General features: G+C 33.9%; 1 protein-coding gene across 2 annotated transcripts; it reads right to left on the bottom strand.

Moving 5' to 3' along the window:
• Positions 1-15,158: 15,158 nt before the first annotated feature.
• Positions 15,159-19,721, bottom strand: LOC108347675 (vacuolar cation/proton exchanger 3). Of its 2 annotated transcripts, none has more exons than XM_017587071.1 (13): positions 19,644-19,721; positions 19,295-19,561; positions 18,230-18,297; positions 18,075-18,103; positions 17,577-17,773; positions 16,835-17,047; positions 16,614-16,742; positions 16,264-16,380; positions 16,043-16,096; positions 15,841-15,957; positions 15,670-15,760; positions 15,516-15,580; positions 15,159-15,424 (listed from the first exon to the last, which is right to left on the bottom strand). In XM_017587071.1, exons 2-12 carry the CDS (start codon positions 19,550-19,552, stop codon positions 15,519-15,521), a joined length of 1,335 nt encoding a protein of 444 aa, XP_017442560.1. In that variant the 5' UTR covers positions 19,553-19,561; positions 19,644-19,721; the 3' UTR covers positions 15,159-15,424; positions 15,516-15,518. The 2 variants fall into 2 exon arrangements, with proteins under 2 accessions (XP_017442560.1, XP_017442561.1); XM_017587072.1 differs by having other exon boundaries at positions 19,649-19,660.
• Between the last annotated feature and the right edge of the window lie 3,090 nt (positions 19,722-22,811).

Genomic DNA, 22,811 nt, shown 5'->3' with positions numbered 1-22,811 from the left:
AAAATTTAAAGATCCGGGAAGTTTCACCATTCCTTGCACCATTGGAAACCATGATATAGGGAAGACTCTTATTGATTTAGGGGCTAACATCAACTCGATGCCTTTCTGTATGCTTAAAAAGATTTGTGGTCTTGAAGCCAAGCCAACAAGAATGATGCTTCAGTTGGCGGATAGATCTATCAAATATCCATTTGGTGTAGTTGAAGATGTGATAATAAAAATTGATAAGCTCAAATTCCCGATGGACTTTGTAGTGATGGACATGGAGGAAGATGCGGAGATATCACTCATCCTTGGAAGACCTTTCATGAAGACAACTAAGGTTGTCATTCATATGGAGGAGGGAATACTGAAATTAAAAGACCAAGATAGAGAGGTAACATTTAACATCTTCAAAGCTGAGCAACAAATTCGAGAAAAATGGGCTAATCTTAAAGCCACAGATGAACTTTTATCAGCGACTAGTCTAACAGGGCAAGCTGCCAAGTTGGTCCAGAAGAGCCTTAAGTGTCTCTCCCCAAAAGTGAAGGAAGAGAAAGAGGATAATAAAGATGAATTAGTTCACCAAGGCTCTATTGTGGAAAATGATGAACCCAAACTTGGCAAACCAGTTAAGCTCAAGAGCAGGGTCTGGGTTATCAAGGCTATCAAAGCAAATGAAGTTCTCAAAATTGAGGCTCCATATTCAAGAAGAGTCAAGTTAGTGACAAGAAAGTTGCTTAGAATATGTTGGCGTCATGAAAGGAAGAAGCACACCAACATCAAAAACCAAACTTAAACGCTTCATTTGTCAAGCTAATGACGTTAAACAAGCGCTTACTGGGAGGCAACCCAACTTTCTAACCCTTCCTTTGTGTTATTTGGATTTTGAGTATGATTTGAGTATCTTGATTTTGCTTTAGAATGTGTTAGTAATTTGGTTATTTTGAAGCATGTTAGTGTGTTCTGTAGCCTATGTGAGGTTAATAGTGTGATAGTGTAATGTTGAGTGTTATGGTAACTTGTTTTGGAGAATTGTGAAAACTTTGGAAGTATGCACTTAAATTTTCATTTTTTGAATTAAAAGTCACTTAATAGGAATTTGAGCAAGTTTGTATAGTGAAAACAAAGTGTTCTGGGCTGGTTTGAGAGCCAAGAAGTGTCAAATTTAAAAAATCATAGAGTGAGTTGTCAAATTCTGCACTATACTCAAATCTGCAAAACTCACGCCCAGTCCCCTCCGACCAGGGGCGCCCAGCGTGAGTTATGCTGATATTGTGCTGGGTCGCGCCCAGCGCCCTCCACCAAGGGGCGCCCAGCGCTAACTCTACAAGCCCAAATCTGACTTGGGCCAAGTGCACAGTAGTGGTCCATTTTTTCTCCTTTTCTAACCGTAATCCAATGCCCTAGCGCCTCATTCTCCCAGCGCGTCTCTCTCTCCCGTCGTCGTTTCCCTCGCCGCCACCGTGCCTCTCAATCTCAACTCCTCTCACCGACGCTGCACACCCCACAACCTTCGCTATCTCGATCTCTATCTCACCCACTCTACCTCTTGCCACCGCCACTCAACCTAGCCACTAAACCCTAGTTTTCATCTCTCATGGTCACCCATTATCACCCACTAAATCAACTCTCTCACGACACTCATCACTCACGGCCACACTCTCAAACCACAAAAGAACCCTCAATCGCGTAAACCAACTTTGTTCTCCAAATCAAGTAGGTTTCAATTTCTGTTTCTATTGCATTTTAGTTCTGATTTGTTGTTTGAAATAGAGTTAGGATTGTTTAATTGAATTGTTCTTAAATGATTGTGAAACCATTGCAGCAAGGAAACAAGTCATTGCATCAAAATCTGTGTTCTGTAGAACTCGTGCCCGGCGCCCTCTGTTGAGGGGTGCCCGGGCGCGACCAGTTCGGCCAATGAGTGGCCTGCAACATTATTTTCATTCTGTTTTTTAATTTCTCTTATTCCTACATGTTTTTCTTGTTTTTCTTTTTGTTCCACTTTGTTGTGTTCCTTATTAAGCCCTAACTAACCACCCGTTTGCATATGTGTTGTAATTCAATATCCATTGTTGTTTGCTCACACCTAACAACCTTTGTTAACTCTCTTTTGTGCAGAAATGGCCTCTGCTTCTGGATCCAAGAGGATTAAAACAACAACTGCTAATACTACAAAGGGGCAGGCGAGAAAGGAAAAGCTGCCACCACCCACTTTTCTTTCCAAGAAACACTAGAAGAATTTTGATGCGGCTCAAAACCGCAGGCTACTTATGAAAAGGGTGGTTGATCAATTACCTATGGAGGCACCAGAGTTTGCAGAAGAGGTATGGTGTTGGCATTGGAGCATACTTACCACCTTTCCCTCTCCGGCTAACATTGCAGTAGTCAGGGAATTCTACGCCAATGCTCAAATTTATTCTGATGAGGAAGAGTCGTTCATGAGTTACGTTAGTGGGAGGCAGGTCCCTTTTGATGCAGATACTATCAACTCTTTCCTTAACACCCAGTGGCCAGGGGGCGATATATCATGTCAGTATTCTGAAGCCCTAAAGACTGAATTTGAGGGAATTGATTTCTAGGAGGTTGAGCATACTTTATGTCTTCCAAGGGGCCAATTTCAGAGAAACAGACAAGGACAACCACTTCATATTAAGCGGTCTTTTCTCACCCCTCTCTCCAAATACTGGGTGGCATTCATACATGCCAACATATCTCCGTGCTCCAAAGTTTCTAACCTCACCTCTAGCAGGGCCATGCTTCTTTTCTTTATCCTCCAGGGGCAGTCGATTAATGTAGGTCAGATCATTGCCCATGAAATCAACGATTGTGCTCAGTCTACAATTTCCAAAGCTCCTTTCGGGCACCCGTCATTGATTTCTCATCTTTGTGAGTTTGCTGGGATTGACATTTCCACTCCACCATTTGAGAGGCCGCACAAAACGATTAACAGGTTATATTATTTGCAATATTGCCTAATCGATGAGGAGGGTCAACCCATTCCTGCCCCCCAGCAGCCGCATAACCATCTTGACCCACCTGTTCAACCTGATCAACTTGGCCCACATGACCCTTACCACATGTTTGATATGAGGATGACCTTGATTGATGCTAAGTTGGAGGCTGTCAACCAAATTGGTCAAGCTCACGCTGACATGATGAGGCATGTATATGCCTCCTCCCACCCAGGCTTCATGACTCCAGAAGATTATGCTGCTAGAGTAGCTTGGCCTGGGGACCAAGCCCACTTCAGTGGAGGCGGTGGCACATCTTCCGGAGTACATGCAATGGAGGAGGACCAATCTGACGATGGAGAAGAAGAGGAGGAATCTGATGATAAGGAGACAAAAGATAGTGATTCTTGAGGCTGAAGGATCAGACATTACAAACTGTGGAAACTATTTAAAATTCTGTTATGCTTTAATTTTAGTTTTTAATTTCTAGTTAACTCTTTTTTTCTTAATTTTGAACTTAGCTGAATGAATAATCTAATGAAAATGTTTTGATATCAAGATTGCATGTGATGTTAGTAATCTTGTATGCTTGCTCTTTCTTTGTGATATATTGAGAGAATAGGATTGAGATGTGAAGTTAGATTGTGGTTGCTCTCGATTAGGTGAAATGATGCTTGGCTTTTCTTGTGACCAATATGCATGACATTGTGTTTGTTTGAGTCATTTCACTCTTTTTTGCTTGAGGATAAGCAAAGTTTCAAGTTTGAGGTTGTGATAACGATATTTTTTACCATTATTTGTGATTCAATTTTCTTACCAAATCAACTCTTTTGAAGCTTGAAACATGTTTAATCATCTTTTTTATCTAAGTTTGTGAATAAGTTTAGCTTAGGCTTCACATAGAAGTTTTTATCACTAATTCCTCAATTTGTAGGCAATTTGCGTGCTTTGGAGGAGTATTTTAACTACCAAGAGTGGGAGCCGAGGAAAAGCTAAAAAAACAAGTGTTTTGAAGGAGCATGGAAAGTACCTCGCGCCTGGGCGCCCTAGAAGGGGGGGGGGAGGCTGGGCGCAACTTTCTGCGAACACTTCACGCCCGGGCGCCCCACATGGGGGGCTGGGCGCAACTTTCTACAAAGACCTCACGCCCGAGCGCCCCTCAAAGGGGGCTGGGCGCCACTTTTTTTGCAGGCCTCGCGCCCGGGCGCCTCAGACAGGACGTCGGGCGCCAGTCCCCAACACAGACTTCGCGCCTAGGTGCCCCAGAGGAAGGGGGGCTGGGCACAACTTTTGCTGACTTGGAACCCTAGACCTATTTAAGGCTTCTGTGAACTGAGGGTGGTATCTTCTTCGCGGCTGAAGCTAGAACGACCATTCTTGGACCTTTGGGAGCTGGTTTTGGGCAGCGGGAACTCTCCATTCTTCTTCCTTGGGTCTCCATCTCTTCCATTTTGCTCCATTGTAATCTCAAGCTCTCCATGACTATGGAGAGCTAAATTCATTTTGTTGGGGAATGATGTAACTACGAAACTTTCATGTAAATGCACTTGTGTTCAATGAATTTAAGCTTCTTTCATTTATTGAGAGTGTTTATTTCCTTCTCTTAAAGCTTGTTGTGACTTGATCAACCATAGCATGAATCTTAGGGTTGCTTGATATTGGGAAGTATTATGTGAACCTTGAACTGGATTAAACACCTAAAGGAAATTGTGTCTAGGGATAGAGCTTGACCCTTTAGTTTTTCTTAAACCACTATTCTTAATGCAGATGAACTTTCTAGGTTACCAAGGAATTGGAACTTAACAAGTGAGTCTAGGCTCTCTCTACCAAGGGATTGGGTTTGAGTATTGTAGGCAGGTTGACATGAGCAATTAAATGAAGAAGTTGTAATGTGCATTTGCATGAGAGTGTAGTAATTACAATCATTCTCCAACATCTCCATTCCATATTGTATCATCCTTCATTAATCAACTTTCAAGTGTTTTGTCTCCAAGAAGTTCAATTTATCATGTATATATTAAGTTAAATTTCATTACACTAAAACCATATCAAAAGGGAATATTCTTTAGTCTAAATTAGTTAGATAAGTATACGATTGTAGAGTGTCATACGAGTTCTTTGGGATACGATATCCGGTCTTACCGTTTTTTACTTAGAACGATTTGGTACACTTGCCAAAGAGTTAACACCCTCTCTACTTGAGAATGAGTGACCATTAGAATGTCAGGATGAACTCCAAGACCGAGCTTCCTATATTCATTCTTACAATACTCGAAACCATCACTAAGAAGTTCCTCCTTGGAACTATTTTCCATACCTTTGAAACCAATGAGACCACTTCACATTCACATTGAATCACAAGATATATCATCTTTAATCATACATAACTTTAAGAATACACCATCATTGAATACTATAGATATTTTTACACCATCCTCAAAGTCAAAACATAGCTTAAAGTTATCGAAAAACAGATATATTCAAAACATGATTTTGACTAGTCGCTCAACAGACACCAGCTCGCTGTGTGAAAACAGAAACAGTGGGTTCTGCTCACTCACATCGAGCTTAGCGAGGAGTTCACAAAGCTAGAAGTGTTCTGTTTGCTCAGTTGGGAGTTCACTCAGTAAGACTACATAATTCTACAACATCAAATCTGCAGAATTTGCACCCCTCAACTCCTCATGTCCTATCCTATGCATTCTTTTCCAACTTCTAACACCACTAGATTGTATTCTAGACTCAAATATACCTAAATAAATGTTTCTAAACCAACCTAAACACATTTAAAACTCATTTAACACAAGATTTCAAACTACAATTTATCAAAACCTCACTTTAGAGACCCAAATTGAATTCAAACAATTATGACTTATTTTCAAACAACTTAGGAACTGCAACAAGTCCCAAATTACTTACTAACACCCTCCAATATGACCATTTAAACACAGAATCCACAATTCAAATTCTTACTACTCCAACCCTCAAAAACAAGTTCTAAACTAAGCTAAACTATACTTATCCATCACCAAACACTCTTACATCATATTTCCTCCATTTTAATGCTTAAAGAAGTGACAAATCATCTCATAACAGACCTCAACTTCCTCAAACCACTTTATCATCCTTCTTTCACCATTCCACTACCTTAGACCTCCTTTTTCCTTCAAAACACTACTAAACTTCAACTATAAACTTCATTTTCACTATAGCTCAAATTTCAATCCCCAATATTCATCCAACAATATAACCTAGACGAACCTACAAAACACCAAATTGAAAACGAACAGATTCCTTAGAACTCTAGATGAATCACGTGTAAGAGAGGCATGATTACACATGCAACAATATTAAATTTCTTTAAAACAGATTTAGGAACGAAAGAGGAAAAAGAAGTTGAAACTTACTTGTAACATCCCAAAAATTTCACCCTTTAAAAAATTTAAAATTTCAAATATTCCAATAATACAACTACGGTAACACCCCGAACCTCAAGCTCAAATCTATACAAAGTTTACAACTCAGACAAAACAGTAAAGATAACATTGAATCCTTCTAATACACTCTTCCATCTCTTCCTGCCCTTGCACCAGATCACGCGACATCCCTTCATCTGCTCACGTATAACAAAAATGTTATACGATCATCGCAAAAATATGATTTTCCGGCACAAACAAACAAGTAAGGGTGAGCTAACATGCAACACAACAATTATAAAACATGCATAATTGCTTTGATAAAAACATCATATAAAATTTATGTCAGACATCCTCATATACTCATTATACCACAATTCCTACTAGACACTCATCCGGATGATACGTTGATGAGCGGTCACGGGAGGTTATGCACTTGTGATGACTTTTACTTTTTCTTACAAATACACTTCCAAAATACTTCATACCATTCACAAGGTTAGTCCCCTCACTATGTCCAAAACCGGCACATAGACCAGGACCTCCTGCTCCTCTCACCACATAATTCATCCTTCTCTACATGAGATTGGATGATTATTAGAGTATCAGGATAACCTCCAACTACGGGACCCTCAGCATCAACATATACACTAATACCATAATATTACAGAATCTCTCCATGAGATTCATACCATACTCATATTCCTCAACTCACATTACACCTCTACAAAACCTCTCCATAATACACATATCATGATCAGATGCATGATTTCATGCCAACATCATAAAATACATTTATCACAATAATTTTATTATATCTCCTGCATTCACATACTTCCACGTAATTCATGTCATACTATGCATAGTACACTTAATTCCACACCAACACAACAGTAACTGAAATTGGAACCAAACACTAAGAACTCTGCCCGAACGTTAAAGATCGAATGCTAATAGCCGAACATTATTTGGACGACTACTGTTTGGACGAACGCTATGGACCGAACGCTATTTGGGTGAATAGTAATTGCCGAACGTATTTTCTGAACACCATTTGACTGATCACTCTTTGGACGAACGCTAGGAAATCATGCCCTATAGGTCGAACGCTAAAAGACAACTCCGTATTGACCGAACACTCTTAGAACGAACGCTATGATCAAACACTAGGCCGAACGCTCAAAACCGAACACCAGATCAACCCTATTGAAACGAACGTTCAAACATCAATCTCACCGAACATTACCTCTGACTAGTGTTAGCAAAATGATGAAGATGAAGTTTTGATGATGTCCAAATCAAGAGAAATCAAGATTCAAGATGTTATGAAGACTTGTATTGCTTTGGAAAGCTTTTGTAATACTCTTAGAAATATGTATAGGACTTAGATAAGAAAAAGAAAAGTGTTTTGTAAAATTACTATAGTAAATCATTGCAACAAAACACTATAGTACTATTCACATGAATAGTAACACTATTCACGTGAATAGTGACGGTTAACGGTAAGAGTATCGCACTTAACACGGACGTGGGAGAAACTAGTCGTTGAAGAAACTAGTCGTTTATGACTATTGAAGAAACTAGCCGTTTATGACCGTTGGACAAACTAGCCGTTTATGACCGTTGGACAAACTAGCCGTTTATGGCCGTTGGAGAAACTAGCCGTTAAGTTTGTCTTTTAGTAAATGGAAGAGCCTTTGGATGAGTCTATAAATAGACTCTCATTTCCTCTCAAGAAGAAGAACCAGAGACACAGAAACTCTTCCCTTGTGCTCAAAATACTCAGAAATTCTTGAGACTTGTGTGTTCTTGTTCGGCTTGTGAAACTCTTGTCTGTGGAGCTGGTGAAGTGCTGCTACGGTGACAGAGGAAATAGCCGGTTCATCCTTGGTGTGTCTAAGGAGGTGTTCGGAAGAGAATCATCCTTCGTGAATTATTCGGAGGAGGTGTTCATCCTTCGTGAAGTATTCGGAGGAAGTGTTTCATCCTTTGTGAAGATTCAAAGGAGGTGTTGTCTCATCTCTTGTGGCATCAAGAGAGGTGGTTTCTAAACTTTTACAAATTGTATCTTTGTGATTGTAGTTTGTAATTGTTTTGTGTTAGTGAAACTATTTATCTTGTTTTGAGATAAGCGACTGGACGTAGGATTGGTAAGATCCGAACCAGGATAAAATCATCTGTGCAAATTTCTCTCAACCTTACTCTCTTTGTTTGTCAATATTAATTGCTAAGTAAGTTTAACTGAGTAGAAATTAAAAGGCACAAGTTAGTATTAAAAACCCTCTTGGTTTGTTATCCCACGCTAACCATTCCGCTGCAGCCACTCCTGACAATTGGTATCAGAGCTTGCTTTGATAGTCATTCAAATGGCAGGATCACATCAAACCTTTGCAGAGGGTGCTTCTATCAATAGACCACCACTATTCACAGGTGAAAATTACGCATTTTGGAAGGTCAGAATGCAAACTTTTATGGAATCTATTGATATAGATATTTGGGATGTTGTTGCATTTGGTCCTTTTGTTCCAACTAACAATATGCAGGAACCAAAGCCCCGTGACCAATGGACCATTGAAGAAAAGAGAAGATCTCAGAATGATGTAAAAGCCTGGAATATCATTGCATCAACATTGACTTTTGATGAGTTCTACAGGGTCTCTGTCTGTAAAAGCGCTAAAGAAATGTGGGAAACTATAAGAGTAACTCATGAAGGCGAAGATGAAATTGGGTGTGCTAAAACAAATACTTTGATCATGGAAGAGAATAATTCAAGCTCTTCATCAAGCACAACATCAAGTATGGATGATTCTGATGAGCAAGCATATATCTGTTTAGTAGTGAACGATGACGCTGGAAGCCAAGTAAGTACCTCTAGCGATTCTGATGATTCTGATCATATTGATGAAGATGAATTACATGAAATTTATAGAGAATTATTGATAGAATCAGAAAAACTAGATCTTGCTCATAAGAAATTGAAAAAGGATTTTAAAGAATTACAAAAGAAATATGAAAAATCCTTAGAAGAAATACAAACATTAAATAGTAAAATTTCAAATGTAGAAAATGATACAAATATATCTGCTGAGTGTAAATTTTGTGATAAACATAAATTGAAAGTTGATAACATTGAAAAATCAATAGCAGATGAAAATAAAGAATTAAAATCAAATTTTAAAAATATTTTTGAAGAAAATAAAATTTTGAAAAATAAAATTTTATTTTATGAAAAAGGTAAATATACTAGTAGTGATGAATGTGCTTCTTGTGAAAATTTTAAGAAACTACTAGAACAAACAACCTCAGGAGAATGTAGTAAAAATAATGAAAATAAGGTTGTTAAAAATAAGTATGTTCCTAGAATTAAAAATAAACATAATCATAGAACCCGTAGAACATGGGTAGAAAAAGGAACAACTTATAGGAACACAAACTTTGTATCATGCTTTTATTGTATGAAAAAAGGTCATACTTCAAATAAATGTAAAATTAAGCATTATGGTGTTCCAAGTGGTAGATATGTTTGGGTTATAAAATGATTTCTTTTTTCTAAATCTAACCCAAAGGACCCATACAAAATAGTTGGGTACCAAATGTTTCATATTTAAGAATATTTTTTTAAAAAATGCTTTTGCTTTAAAACATTTGAAATAGAAGAATGTGTGCATGTTGTCTTTGATGAAATTGTAGACCTTGAGGCAAAACCTCTTGAGTCAGTTGAATTACATGCAGGCTATGATGAAGATTTGTAGAAGACAACAAATGAAGCGAAGAATGATGACAATCCTCAAGATGAAGATCTAAACAATGTTTTATAAGCTCTTTCTCCTAAAAATATTTGCTTTAAATATCCTATTATGCATGTTTGAATGAATCTTTAAATTTGAAATATTTTTAGCTCATATGCATACATGCTTTTATTAACGGGGAGTATTATCTTAGGGGGAAAACATTCAACACAACTTTTTAATTATGATCAAAAAGGGGGAGAAAATGCTTAAAGCTTATTAAAGCTTATTGGCTTATTTAGCTTATTTGTGTTTATTCACTAATGCACTCTTTCTTCCATAAGTTGTGTTTTAAATATAGATTATTACCAAAAGCTTTAAATCAAAGGAGTTTTTGATCATCATCAAAAAGGGGGAGATTGTTAGCAAAATGATGAAGATGAAGTTTTGATGATGTCCAAATCAAGAGAAATCAAGATTCAAGATGTTATGAAGACTTGTATTGCTTTGGAAAGCCTTTGTAATACTCTTAGAAATATGTATAGGACTTAGATAAGAAAAAGAAAAGTGTTTTGTAAAATTACTATAGTAAATCATTGCAACAAAACACTATAGTACTATTCACATGAATAGTAACACTATTCACGTGAATAGTGACGGTTAACGGTAAGAGTATCGCACTTAACACGGACGTGGGAGAAACTAGTCGTTGAAGAAACTAGTCGTTTATGACTATTGAAGAAACTAGTCGTTTATGACCGTTGGACAAACTAGCCGTTTATGACCGTTGGACAAACTAGCCGTTTATGGCCGTTGGAGAAACTAGCCGTTAAGTTTGTCTTTTAGTAAATGGAAGAGCCTTTGGATGAGTCTATAAATAGACTCTCATTTCCTCTCAAGAAGAAGAACCAGAGACATAGAAACTCTTCCCTTGTGCTCAAAATACTCAGAAATTCTTGAGACTTGTGTGTTCTTGTTCGGCTTGTGAAACTCTTGTCTGTGGAGCTGGTGAAGTGCTGCTACGGTGACAGAGGAAATAGCCGGTTCATCCTTGGTGTGTCTAAGGAGGTGTTCGGAAGAGAATCATCCTTCGTGAATTATTCGGAGGAGGTGTTCATCCTTCGTGAAGTATTCGGAGGAAGTGTTTCATCCTTTGTGAAGATTCAAAGGAGGTGTTGTCTCATCTCTTGTGGCATCAAGAGAGGTGGTTTCTAAACTTTTACAAATTGTATCTTTGTGATTGTAGTTTGTAATTGTTTTGTGTTAGTGAAACTATTTATCTTGTTTTGAGATAAGCGACTGGACATAGGATTGGTAAGATCCGAACCAGGATAAAATCATCTGTGCAAATTTCTCTCAACCTTACTCTCTTTGTTTGTCAATATTAATTGCTAAGTAAGTTTAACTGAGTAGAAATTAAAAGGCACAAGTTAGTATTAAAAACCCTCTTGGTTTGTTATCCCACGCTAACCATTCCGCTGCAGCCACTCCTGACAACGAGCACTATATGAGTGCAACATCATCGAGACCGGACGTTCCTTACGAACAACCCCTAACTATTAACGATCCATACCTGAGACAAACATCATCCAAACCGAACGTTACCTATGAATGGTCACTACCCAAATCATGCATCATTACGACTAATCACTACTTATTAATCGATCGCTACCTAGGAACAAATGTCAAGGCCGATCACTCCCCATAAAGCCCGCCACCTCAGAAAAACATCAAAAATACAGATCATTCCCCATAACGCTCGCTTTGAGACAGAACACTATAAGACCGAACGCTAAGGTCGAAGCCCATTTAACCGAACACTATAAGGACGAACGCAAATCTTGAAATTCATTTAACCTAACTCCATAAGAACGAATGTTAAGCTTGAAACCCATTTAATCTAACACCATAAGGACGAACGTCACAAACGATCTGGACGAACGCTACTGGACGAACGCCAAACAACAGGCCGAACAAGAACGCCAACAAAACGCTTATAAGACCGAACGCTCAAGAATTCCAAACTTAAGATTTATCGAATTAGGACCGAACGCTCAAGTTTACTTCCCGGGAATACTAAGTTAAGAACGAACGCTAATACTCACTAATAGACGAATACTGAACGTTTAAGATTTAAACTTAGTATTTCAAATTAAGACCGAACGCTACAAACTACCTAAGAATACTTACTTAAAGTCGAACGCTCATAACAAAACCGAGACCGAACGTTCACCATCAGAATCAAACAAAGGTCGAACATTCACAATCCGAATTAAACCAATACCGAACGCTCATAATCAGAATCAGGCCAAGACCGCTCGCTCACAATTAGAATATCTCATCAAAACCGAACGTTCAATTTGCTAATACAGAAATGAGACCGAACACTACAATCACTAATTAGCCATAGCGGACGTTCAACATTCAAGCCTGATAATACTAAATTATGTCGAACGCTATAGTTACCAATTTAACAACGAACGTTCAAGATTCAAAACTATAAATACCCATTTAACAACGAACGCTCAAAGTCCATTATACACTCAGACGAACGCTCAAAGTCAATTATACACTCAAACGAACGCTCAAAATCCATTATACACTTAGACGAACGCTCTAAATCACTAGTAGAGACTACCCAATTAAAACCGAACACTACAATCATTAAGAACGAACGCTACACTCATATGGAAGGGCGAACGTCGTCATACTGAAGATCGAACGCTCAGCATGTTTTGGCCGACCACTAATTGGTCGAGCCATTTGGACGAACGTCCCAATTTGGCCGATTAGGGCGAACGCTCAGAACAAATACTGTGCGTTCAGAATTTGACCGACCCTTAAGTGGTCGAATCCCGTTTTGGACGAGCGCGCGTTTCTGCAGAATTCTGCAGAATCGCATGAGGTTTTCCAGAACCCAGAAACTCCATTTTTCATCCCCAAAATTCCCAGATTTGATTCGAAGACAGTAAAATTCAACAATCAAACGAAAAATCTAACTCCCCTTACCTCTTGAAGACTTCCTTTGTAAAATTTGTGATTCATCTCCTCCTAGACATGCAGCTCCAGATCTCCTAGCAAATTCAGCACCTCTCCACTTTCTCTCCAGATCTTGCTGTAAGAACTCCACTCTCACCAGATTCTCAACCCAGATCCTCCTCTCAGTCCTTCTAAAGTTGGTATAACTTACCTTAGGTGCTCTTTGGACGGTTGAAAATGGAAGGAAGGAAGGGTTCCTTTCCTCTGAATGCTCTCCTCCATGCCAAAAATGAGAGCCTTCTTTTGCCAAGCCTCCCCCCATAAATGCACACCTCTCCTTTTCTCCCTTCCCCCAATAATTCCACTCCAATCATGCAAGAAGTGGGTGTGCCCACCACTAAGAAAATGAGGTCCTTACATTACTTGCTCTATTGAAGAAACTGATCGGGTAAACGTAGACCTCGTTGTCGTGGTCCATTAGGTACCTCTTGATCAAAGAGATGACTCAAGAGTTAGAACTCTTAGAGAGAATGTAGATAACTCTAGAAAAGTGGTTTCTAGACATATGGTACATTTTAAAATTCTCATTTATAATAAAATTATTTATAATAAAACTGTTTAATATTAAAATAATCAAGTCCCACTATTTTTAGACTACCACCATTTCTAAAAATACACTTTTTTGAGGTTTTATAATATAATAATATTAAATCTGATTGAATATATTTAAATATATTAAATTATATTAAAATATTAAATTAAATTAAATAATTATTAAAATTTTAGTAAAAAAATTTAAAAATATTTATTAATCGGTCCGATCATCAATTTTTTTTTTTAAATTTTGTTTTCTATTTAGAATTTAATAATAATTTAAATTAATTTAATATTTTAAAACAATTTAATATATTTAAATATATCTAATTTTAAATTTTTATTTTTATTTTTTTTCACTTTTATTGTTATCACTCTTATTTTATTTATTTTAATTTTAATTTTTTAATAAAATTATTATAAAAATATAAATTATGTTTTAGAAATTATTAGTATATAAAATACTATAAATAATATTAAAATTTTAAATTAAATTAAATAATTATTAAATTTCAAATGGAAAACAAAATTTTAAAAATTTTGTTTATGAGATATCTGTTAACATATTTTTATATCCGATAATTAAATTTTTTTAATTAAATATAATTAAATCAAATTTTATTTTAATATTACTTATTATTATTATTATTATTATTTTAATTATCTTATTTCTTTTAATATAACTCTTATTATAGTATGAATTATATTTTATTTATTATTAAAATATAAAAATATATTAAATAATATTAAAATTTGAATTAAACAAAATAAAAATGAAATTTTGAAATAAAAAAATATTTTAAAAAGTTATTTATCTGATATCGCAATCCTTTAATATGTATTACCGATTTTGGATATGAGATAAACAAATTCTTTTAAAATTTTATTTTTATTTAATATTTAATAATTATTTAATTTAATTTAATATATAATATAGTTTAATATATTTAAATATATTTAAATATATTAAATCAGATTTTATAGGTTTATTTTTTATTTTTTATTTTCATTATTATTACTTTTATTTTAATTATTTTTAATATAACTATTATAATAATAGAAATTATATTTTAATAATTATTAAGATATAAATTTATATTAAATAATAATAAAAAATTAAATTAAATTAGACTATCATTAAATTTTAAATCTAAAAATGAAATTTAAAAGAATTTATAAATTGAACTTCGAAATGCATATGTGTAGACTGATTTAAATAATTAAGAAAGAGAAAAAATTAAAAAAGTTATTAAGATTAAAAGTGAATTTTTTTAGAAGTTGGAGGTGCATTGAAATCTTGGAGGTGCAAGGTGAAACACCTATTGCATAAATGTAGTATGAACCCAATCCAAATAAAAATTAACATGACTTTTAATAGAAAACCTTCAGACATTACATTAATAAATATCTTTTCTTATATAACATTTAACTTTATTATTTCTACCTAATTTAAGATTTAAATTCACATTTAAATTATTTACAACACCTTCTTATGCGACCGCATATTCCAAATAACAATTCTCATTTTATTTCATTATGATGTCACAACTCTATCACTACTACATTATGCAATGGAAATCTAGAAAAAGAAAATCCTTTGAAGAGAACTATATACAGAAACAACCAAAGAGATTGAAAGATACTGCATGCAGAACTTGTTCATCTCTTTGGTTTGGAATGATTAATGAACAGATAACAAATGCATTGAATCTTGTTGAAAGTTTGGATGCTCCAACTCTTTATCTCAGACACCAAAAACAACCACAAATGCCTGCAATCAAATGCTCATAGCTAATTTCATAGACTCTTTGAATGCACCCAAAAAGATTATATCTGCATGTATATAGACAACATGGATTTACCATTTAAACGCTGAAAACTGCTTCCCTTGTTGATTTGAGCATTATGCTGGAAGCATTATTTTTGTCTGGGAAAACGAGTGACAAAACTTTATACATGAATTATAATTTCAGACAGTACATAAATACATAGATTGAAAATATTTCTTAAGCTTACCAGAAGGTGTTCTTTGTACGAAAAAGCATGTCCCAATGATAATGTAGCACAGAAATAGCACAAGACCTTTCATGTAGTGAGAAGTTCCATCCTTCAATGGAAGATATGTTTAATCAATGATTCTGCTGTACCAACATAAATGATGATACATAATTTATGTAATTATTATACCTGTAATGTGAAGGCTGTGGTTATTATTGCCAAAGCAAGTGAACCTGTTTCTAAGAGGTTGAAGCTGAGGTCCATTTCAATTCCCAGAATCCAAGCAACAATCACACAAAGGGGAACCTACATTGTAGTAATAACATTTGTTTAGTGACATTTTTTATTTATCCAACTAAATATTCATTGTTTTCAAGTCGTATATGCTTACCACAAACATGCTAATTTGAGTTGCAGAACCCAGACAAACACCCAAAGAAATGTCCTGCAGTAAAATCATTATGTTAGTCTCAGGAAATTAAACTAGATTTTAAATTATAAAACAATATCCATTTATTAAACACATAAGAATGTGGACAAATGATTAGAATCATAGTTTCAAGCAATTTATGTAATAAATGAAAAGTATCAAAATTTCATAAAACTTTATACCAGTTTGTTCTTGAAAGCAAATATGATTGATCCAGCATGTTCTGCTGCATTACCAACTATTGGAAGCAAGATTATGCTGAGGAAGCTAACAGACAAACCCCATGAATTAGATGCATCCTGTTCAATTTCACATATTTTTTCATCACTACCAGCTGATATTATAACAGATTATGATACTCAGACACCAAAACAGTGATAAGAAAACACATTCACATTAATCGCAGGTTGTCATAGATGATAAATACTTTAAAAAGAGTAGCTAAGATAATTTGTTATATAAACTGATGTATTGTTATCAAAATATTATAACTTATTTCCATCTCTCAGAAAAGCAAAAAAAAGTCAATTACCTCAATTGTTTCCACCACATATTCAGAAAGCACTGCAATGATCACAGTGATCCCAACCAGCCAAACACACCCACTCCAGAATCCTATCACTGCTGCATCTGAATCAGTGTCACCCTCTTCTTCATTTTGCTGCAAGATGCATGATGACAATTACTATTTACATATTGGCATGAAGAAAAATCAATATTAGCTTCATCATTTCAAAATGAAAGAAAGCTTACATCGTGGTTTTCAAATAGTTGTCTGTGAGTCCAAAGCTGGAACACAAGGTAGGCAAAATATGCTATCACCATAATAATGCTAGCAGCTCTTGACAACTGCAGAGATGATTCTGCAGTGACACCTTCTGAGACACCAGCATAATGGAACAGCATTGGCAGCAAATGACAATGCAATGCCACAAACAGCATAAGCAAGTTTATATCTGCTTGTCTCTGCAAGAAACATTGCAAAACAATCAACTCTCTCGTCATTATTTCACCACAAAAGAAGATAGGCAATTCATGTATACAAGTGTGGCTTAATTTCTGGTCCTTTTATTCAATATCATCCCTCAATTATTTTTATTCCTCAATTCAGTTTCCATTGTATTTAGGTTTCATTCATTAAATTGGTATGGACACTGTTTGGAATATGACAACTATAGACTTCTCCAAATCTTTATTCTCTTTTTTCTGTTACCCCATCCAGCTGTCTTTGAAAAGAATTTTAAGTAGTTTATTCTCTGTTTCTATTCACCTCATCAGACTGTCTTCCAACAGAGTAGAAACAGTTGTTGTAAATAGAAAATTAAACTTATTCATATTTTAAACAGTATTAATATGAATTTAATGGAATGAATTCCACTAACTCTTATTAAATAAAATGAAAATTAAATTAAGAAAAAAAATTTGAGGAATCTTCAAATATTAGAAAAAAAAAACTATTAAACCTAAAATTCTTGAATGGATTGAAGAGTCTTACTCTATCATATTTCTGCTCCTCTCTAAGGTTTACAAGACCTCCACAGAATAGAGAGGTTCCAAGAACCAGAAGAAGATTAGAAATTACAGAACCCAGAAGAGAATATTTGACCAAAGCAATGTTATTATGGCTAAGGGCAAAAATTGCTATAATGAGCTCTGTACTATTCCCACATGTTGCATTCATAAGTCCTCCCACTGTACAAAAAAGAACATAAAAGTAAGACGTAAATCATGGCAATCAATTATATACTCTTACATTTTATAAAAGCTTTATTTTTATTGAGAAAATATTGGCTAGAAAAGATCAATAATTTATGGAAAAAAAAAAAGAAGAATGATGGAATATTGTAATTTTGTTTTGTTTTTTTATGATTATAAAGTGACATTCATATTTAGTCCAAATTAAAGAAAACATGATAGTACACTGACACTGAAAAACCTTAAAAGAAAGAACATGTTCTTGTAGAACATACAGTTATGGATATTCCCCACTTACCTGTGGGACCAGTGTAGCAAGCAATTTGTCTGCAAATTTTGAAGTACCCAATACCAAGGTAGTGAATGAAAGGAGAATCAGTAAACAAACATTAAAAGGGTAAAGAAAAATTTACAGAATAATAAAAAAATATTAATGTATTATGGTTTTCTTACTCTGTCAAGAAACTGAGTCTTTCAGCAAGTGGGGTAAGCCCCAATAAACTCAATGCAAAAACCCAAGGCTGTAGACAACAAAAGAAAGTGATTATTATTGATAATCCAATCTCTGAATAGGACACTTTTCTATAAAAGAAACAAAAATTATGCGTTTGTCTATATTATCACCACATAGATACTTTAATTATTTTTCTCCTTCAAACAAAAAAGTACTCTAAATCATGAACACATTGGGATCTTTGACGTACATACAAAACTAATTATTAAAAGTAGTAAAAAAAACTTTTAATGAATATCTATCTATATATATATATATATATATATAAATAAATAAGTATTAAAGGATTACCTTGGTTAAAATCTTTCAAATAATAATATAAATTATTTTTAAAGTAGTAGATAAGGAGAGCGGTCATTCTCTATCCTTACAAGGATGATTTGAGTGAATATAATCATAGACTGAAAAAGTATATACTTAAAATAATTTTATTAAAAAGGACATGTAGCACAAGTGAAGGAAGATGAGTGATAAAAATATATTGGATTGAAATTAAAAAAAAAAAATTGACTTTCAATCCATGTGTCGTTTTAAGCTTTGAACTCCTGTACCTTTCCTGTACCTTTTGTACCGACCAGAGAAGAATTACATATCTGGAGAGTCAATTCATGAAACTTGAATTATCTTTAACCCTTTTAATTTATAAAAAGGAATAATTAATAAAACTTAACTAAATCAATTGAAATGTAATGATGTAATAATTCAAGAATATACACTGATTTATTCACATTCTACATTAAAAAAATGGAGTTGAAATAATCAGTGTTCATGTCCATTCATGCATTGCTTTTGTTTCTTTTCAACCATACATGAGACAGAAGAAGCATTTGTTGTTCAAGAGAGATTAAGGAGTGTTGGAACATCATGCTAATTTCATAGGAAACATATGTTTAAATTTTATAATTTATAAAACATACAATGTTGTTCACTTACACAGATGATAATAATTCAGACTCATCAGGTGAAAAATGGTGTATGTACAGAAAAACCAGAAGAGAACTCACTCTTCCAAATCCATAACATTGAGCAATAATGGCAATTGGAACAGCTGGTAAGAGAATAGAGAGTTTGGTTCCCAGAACAACCTCTTGAATGTTCACCAACATGTCTTTTAGAGGACCAAAATTAACCTTAGACACAAGAGTTAGGTCAGATTTTTTGCGCAGTGAAGAAGATGACATGTTATGTGCTGTTCTTCCATGTCTCATCTCCTTGTTCAACAACCCCTTCATGTTTGCACCACCATTCTCCATCACCTCCATTTTCAATACCTGAAAACTTTGTACTTCTAAATAACAAGAAAATTAAAAATTGAATGAATAAAAAATATTTTATGTGAAGACAAGGTGGCACCTAACCGAGTGAGTGAATGAGAGTATGTGATGATAGTTAGCCACAACAGAAGAGAAATATTATAAATAAGCATGTCGGGTTGTCAGCACAGCAGCTTGGTGCACTTTCCACGAAGCTTCCTAATTTTTTCTATTATATTTATTTAAGGAAAGAAAAAAAATGTAATAACTAAATTCTTAATCTTTTAATATTGGAATAAATATATAATTTACTGTGCTTATTAATTGGTTAACAAAGTTTCCCTATATTAGTCCCTATTGGTTTTAGACATTGGATTGAATTTGATGTTGTTAAATTTTAGCATGTAGTAAATAGTGAGACCTTTCTTATGACTTTAGTATTATTTTGGTTTAATTGCTTCCTTTGTCCCCAGTTTGGTTGAATTGTGTCAAATTCATCCTCATTTTTAAAAAAGTTTCATTGTCGTCCTCACGTGGTGTAAAAGTTTCATTGTCGTCCTCACGTGGTGTAAAAGTGTCAATTGAATCCAAACATAGAAAAAATTTGTGTCAAAGTAGTCATTTTTCCTATATCTCTGTGTCTTCCTTTCATACAATCAAGTACAGATATTCATTTTACCTTATCCAATTTAAGGCTTTTCATAGCTCCAGAGATATAGGAAGACACAGAGATATAGGAAAAATGACTACTTTGACACAAATTTTTTCTATGTTTGGATTCAATTGACACTTTTATACCATGTGAGGACGACAATGAAACTTTTTTAAAAATGAGGATGAATTTGACACAATTCAACCAAACTGGGGACAAAGGAAGCAATTAAACCTATTATTTTTATTCTATATGGATATATATTTTAACCTATTTTCATCTTTAAAACTAATTGTTAATATTTTTTATTTATTTTAGTTTATATATCTAAATTCTTTTTTAAAATTTATAATTTTAATCTCTATCATTTCATTATAAAAATAAGTAATATATATATATATATATATATATATTATTTATTAATTTAAATTATATATATAATTAATTTTATTTTTACAAAAATTAATGATTTAATCTATTGAAAACAAATGCCCTTAGGTACAAATAGTGCACTTTGCACGTTAGTCTATTTTAAAAAAATCTTATATTTTTAGAAAAATATATCCTATTTGTTACGTAGACATCACAATTTATGTAAAAATTTGCAATTATGATGTGACCAATGTAATACATGGAAAAAGTGAACCATAATTGTAAAAAGGGCTTGATATAAAACTATTTAGGGCATATGTAAAAATAGATACATATGTAGCCTTTATTTCTTAAAAATAATAGCAGTATGCTTATGTATTGGAAAATAGATTTTTTTTTTCTAATCAAGACATAAAATGGTTGTTTGAATAGCCTAGTTGGCAACCACATGTTCACTTAAGGTATACATAGGAAATACGTAAAATACACAGTAAAGTAAAATAATAAATGGATAAATCTAATTCAATAAACTATTATTTTTATAAAAAAAAATTATTTGTATGTATGTGTAGTCTTTTCATATTATAGGCATCTTCTAACCTCAGTATCAATTACGCACACCTCTAACTGAAAGCACAAAAATGTAGTACTTCTGACTGGCAGGTTTAAGGTATACCCACATGTTTTATAATGAAAAAATCTAAATGAATATGTTAATGCATTATTGAATAAATAAAGAAAAAGTAAATAAGAAAAAAAGTATAAGAAAGACAGTAAAACTAAAAATTATTTAACTAAACTTTAAAATTTATGTTTTTAATATTATTTTATTTAAATTATTATTATTATTATTAAATTTAAGATTTCAAAAGAAAAATAAATAATCAAAGCTTCACAATAAGAGTTACATTTAAAAATACAGAAAATTGTGTTTTAGAATTGATAATATGTTTAAAAATGTTAGAAAAGTAGCTTTTAACAAATTATGTCATGTTATGCTTATGTTTTTGTGTAATTTCTCATGCTTTTCTTTTCTTTCTGTTTTAACAAATTATCTCATGTGTGTAATCGATTATTTGAACTCTTATGCCTATAACTGCTACTTCTAAAAGTCTTAACAAATTAGGCTATTTGTGTAATGGATTAGATTATTCTTTTTGTTTTAATCGATTATCAAACTTATGTAATCGATTATATCAACATTTAGCCATATTATTCATCCATTAGTCATCCTTAACAGAATGTGCTATTTATATAACAAATTATGGCTTCCTCTCAGTTTTAATTGATTATGTAACTTATATAATCGACTATAAGAAAGTGATTTGTCCTTGTTTAGCTTTCTAAGTGTTCTGATAAAATCTAACAGATTATTACACTTATGTAATCAATTATGTTGATACGGGGAGCAATGTGATAACTGAACTCAATCTTTGTTATGTTGTTTTTTATGGGGACTGTTAAGACTCCGGCAAGTGTACCGAATCGTATCAAGTAATATAAAATGATAAGACCAAGTACGTATCCCAAAGGACTCACGGCCTAAACAGTTATGTGATTTCTTGATTAAATAGAACTTGAAAACAAACTCTTTTAGGTTTAGAATGCAAATATTGAAAAGTAAATATGCATGCAATTTGATCAATTGGACAAAAGTGCAAAGATGAACGAGTTTGATATTATGGAATGAATATGTTGTTGGGGTTAGATTTCACCTTGTTTACTCTCATGTATATGCGAATTCTACTTCTTTATTAATGTCAATGTCACTCTCTAAAACACTTAAAACCTGATTCCTCGGTGAAGAAAGTTTATCCTTAACTATTAGTTCATACGATTCTTAGCATTCCTAATAATTAATTATGAACAGGAGCTTAAAACAACCAAAACTCATACCCCCATTCCTGAGCAATACTACTTCTGGGAATAATTCTCCATATCATGAATTGTAATCTACCTTCCGGTACTCATGCAAATCATACATCATGCTAAAGAATGAGTTAAACGAAGCAAGCATTACGCAAAGAAGAATTATCCTAACAATTAATGAAAGAAGCATATAATATCAAGAATCAATTCAATACATGAGAGTTCACAAAGGTTACATCATCCCCAACAACAAATAGAGTTTAGTTCACCATTGACATGGAAAACTAGATGAACAATGAAAAAAGAATGAAAGATAGCTAGAAATTGAAGATAGAAGCTTCCGCATCCAAATCCTCCTTCAAGGGAGTGAAAATT

This window comes from Vigna angularis, chromosome 9 (assembly GCF_016808095.1).
Source record: "Vigna angularis cultivar LongXiaoDou No.4 chromosome 9, ASM1680809v1, whole genome shotgun sequence".
In the NCBI taxonomy this organism is placed as follows: domain Eukaryota; kingdom Viridiplantae; phylum Streptophyta; class Magnoliopsida; order Fabales; family Fabaceae; genus Vigna; species Vigna angularis.
Note: the sequence above shows the minus strand (reverse complement) of the source record. Positions and strands in the feature narration are given on the sequence as shown.

Excerpts from the sequence above, each read along its gene's own strand:
- LOC108347675 (XM_017587071.1), bottom strand. The coding sequence starts at position 19,552 with ATGGAGGTGATGGAGAATGGTGGTGCAAACATGAAGGGGTTGTTGAAC. Across the intron at positions 17,774-18,074 it reads TTGCTACACTGGTCCCACAG|TGGGAGGACTTATGAATGCA; the intron begins GTAAGTGGGGAA and ends TTTTTTGTACAG. Across the intron at positions 16,743-16,834 it reads AACTATTTGAAAACCACGAT|CAAAATGAAGAAGAGGGTGA; the intron begins GTAAGCTTTCTT and ends TGCATCTTGCAG.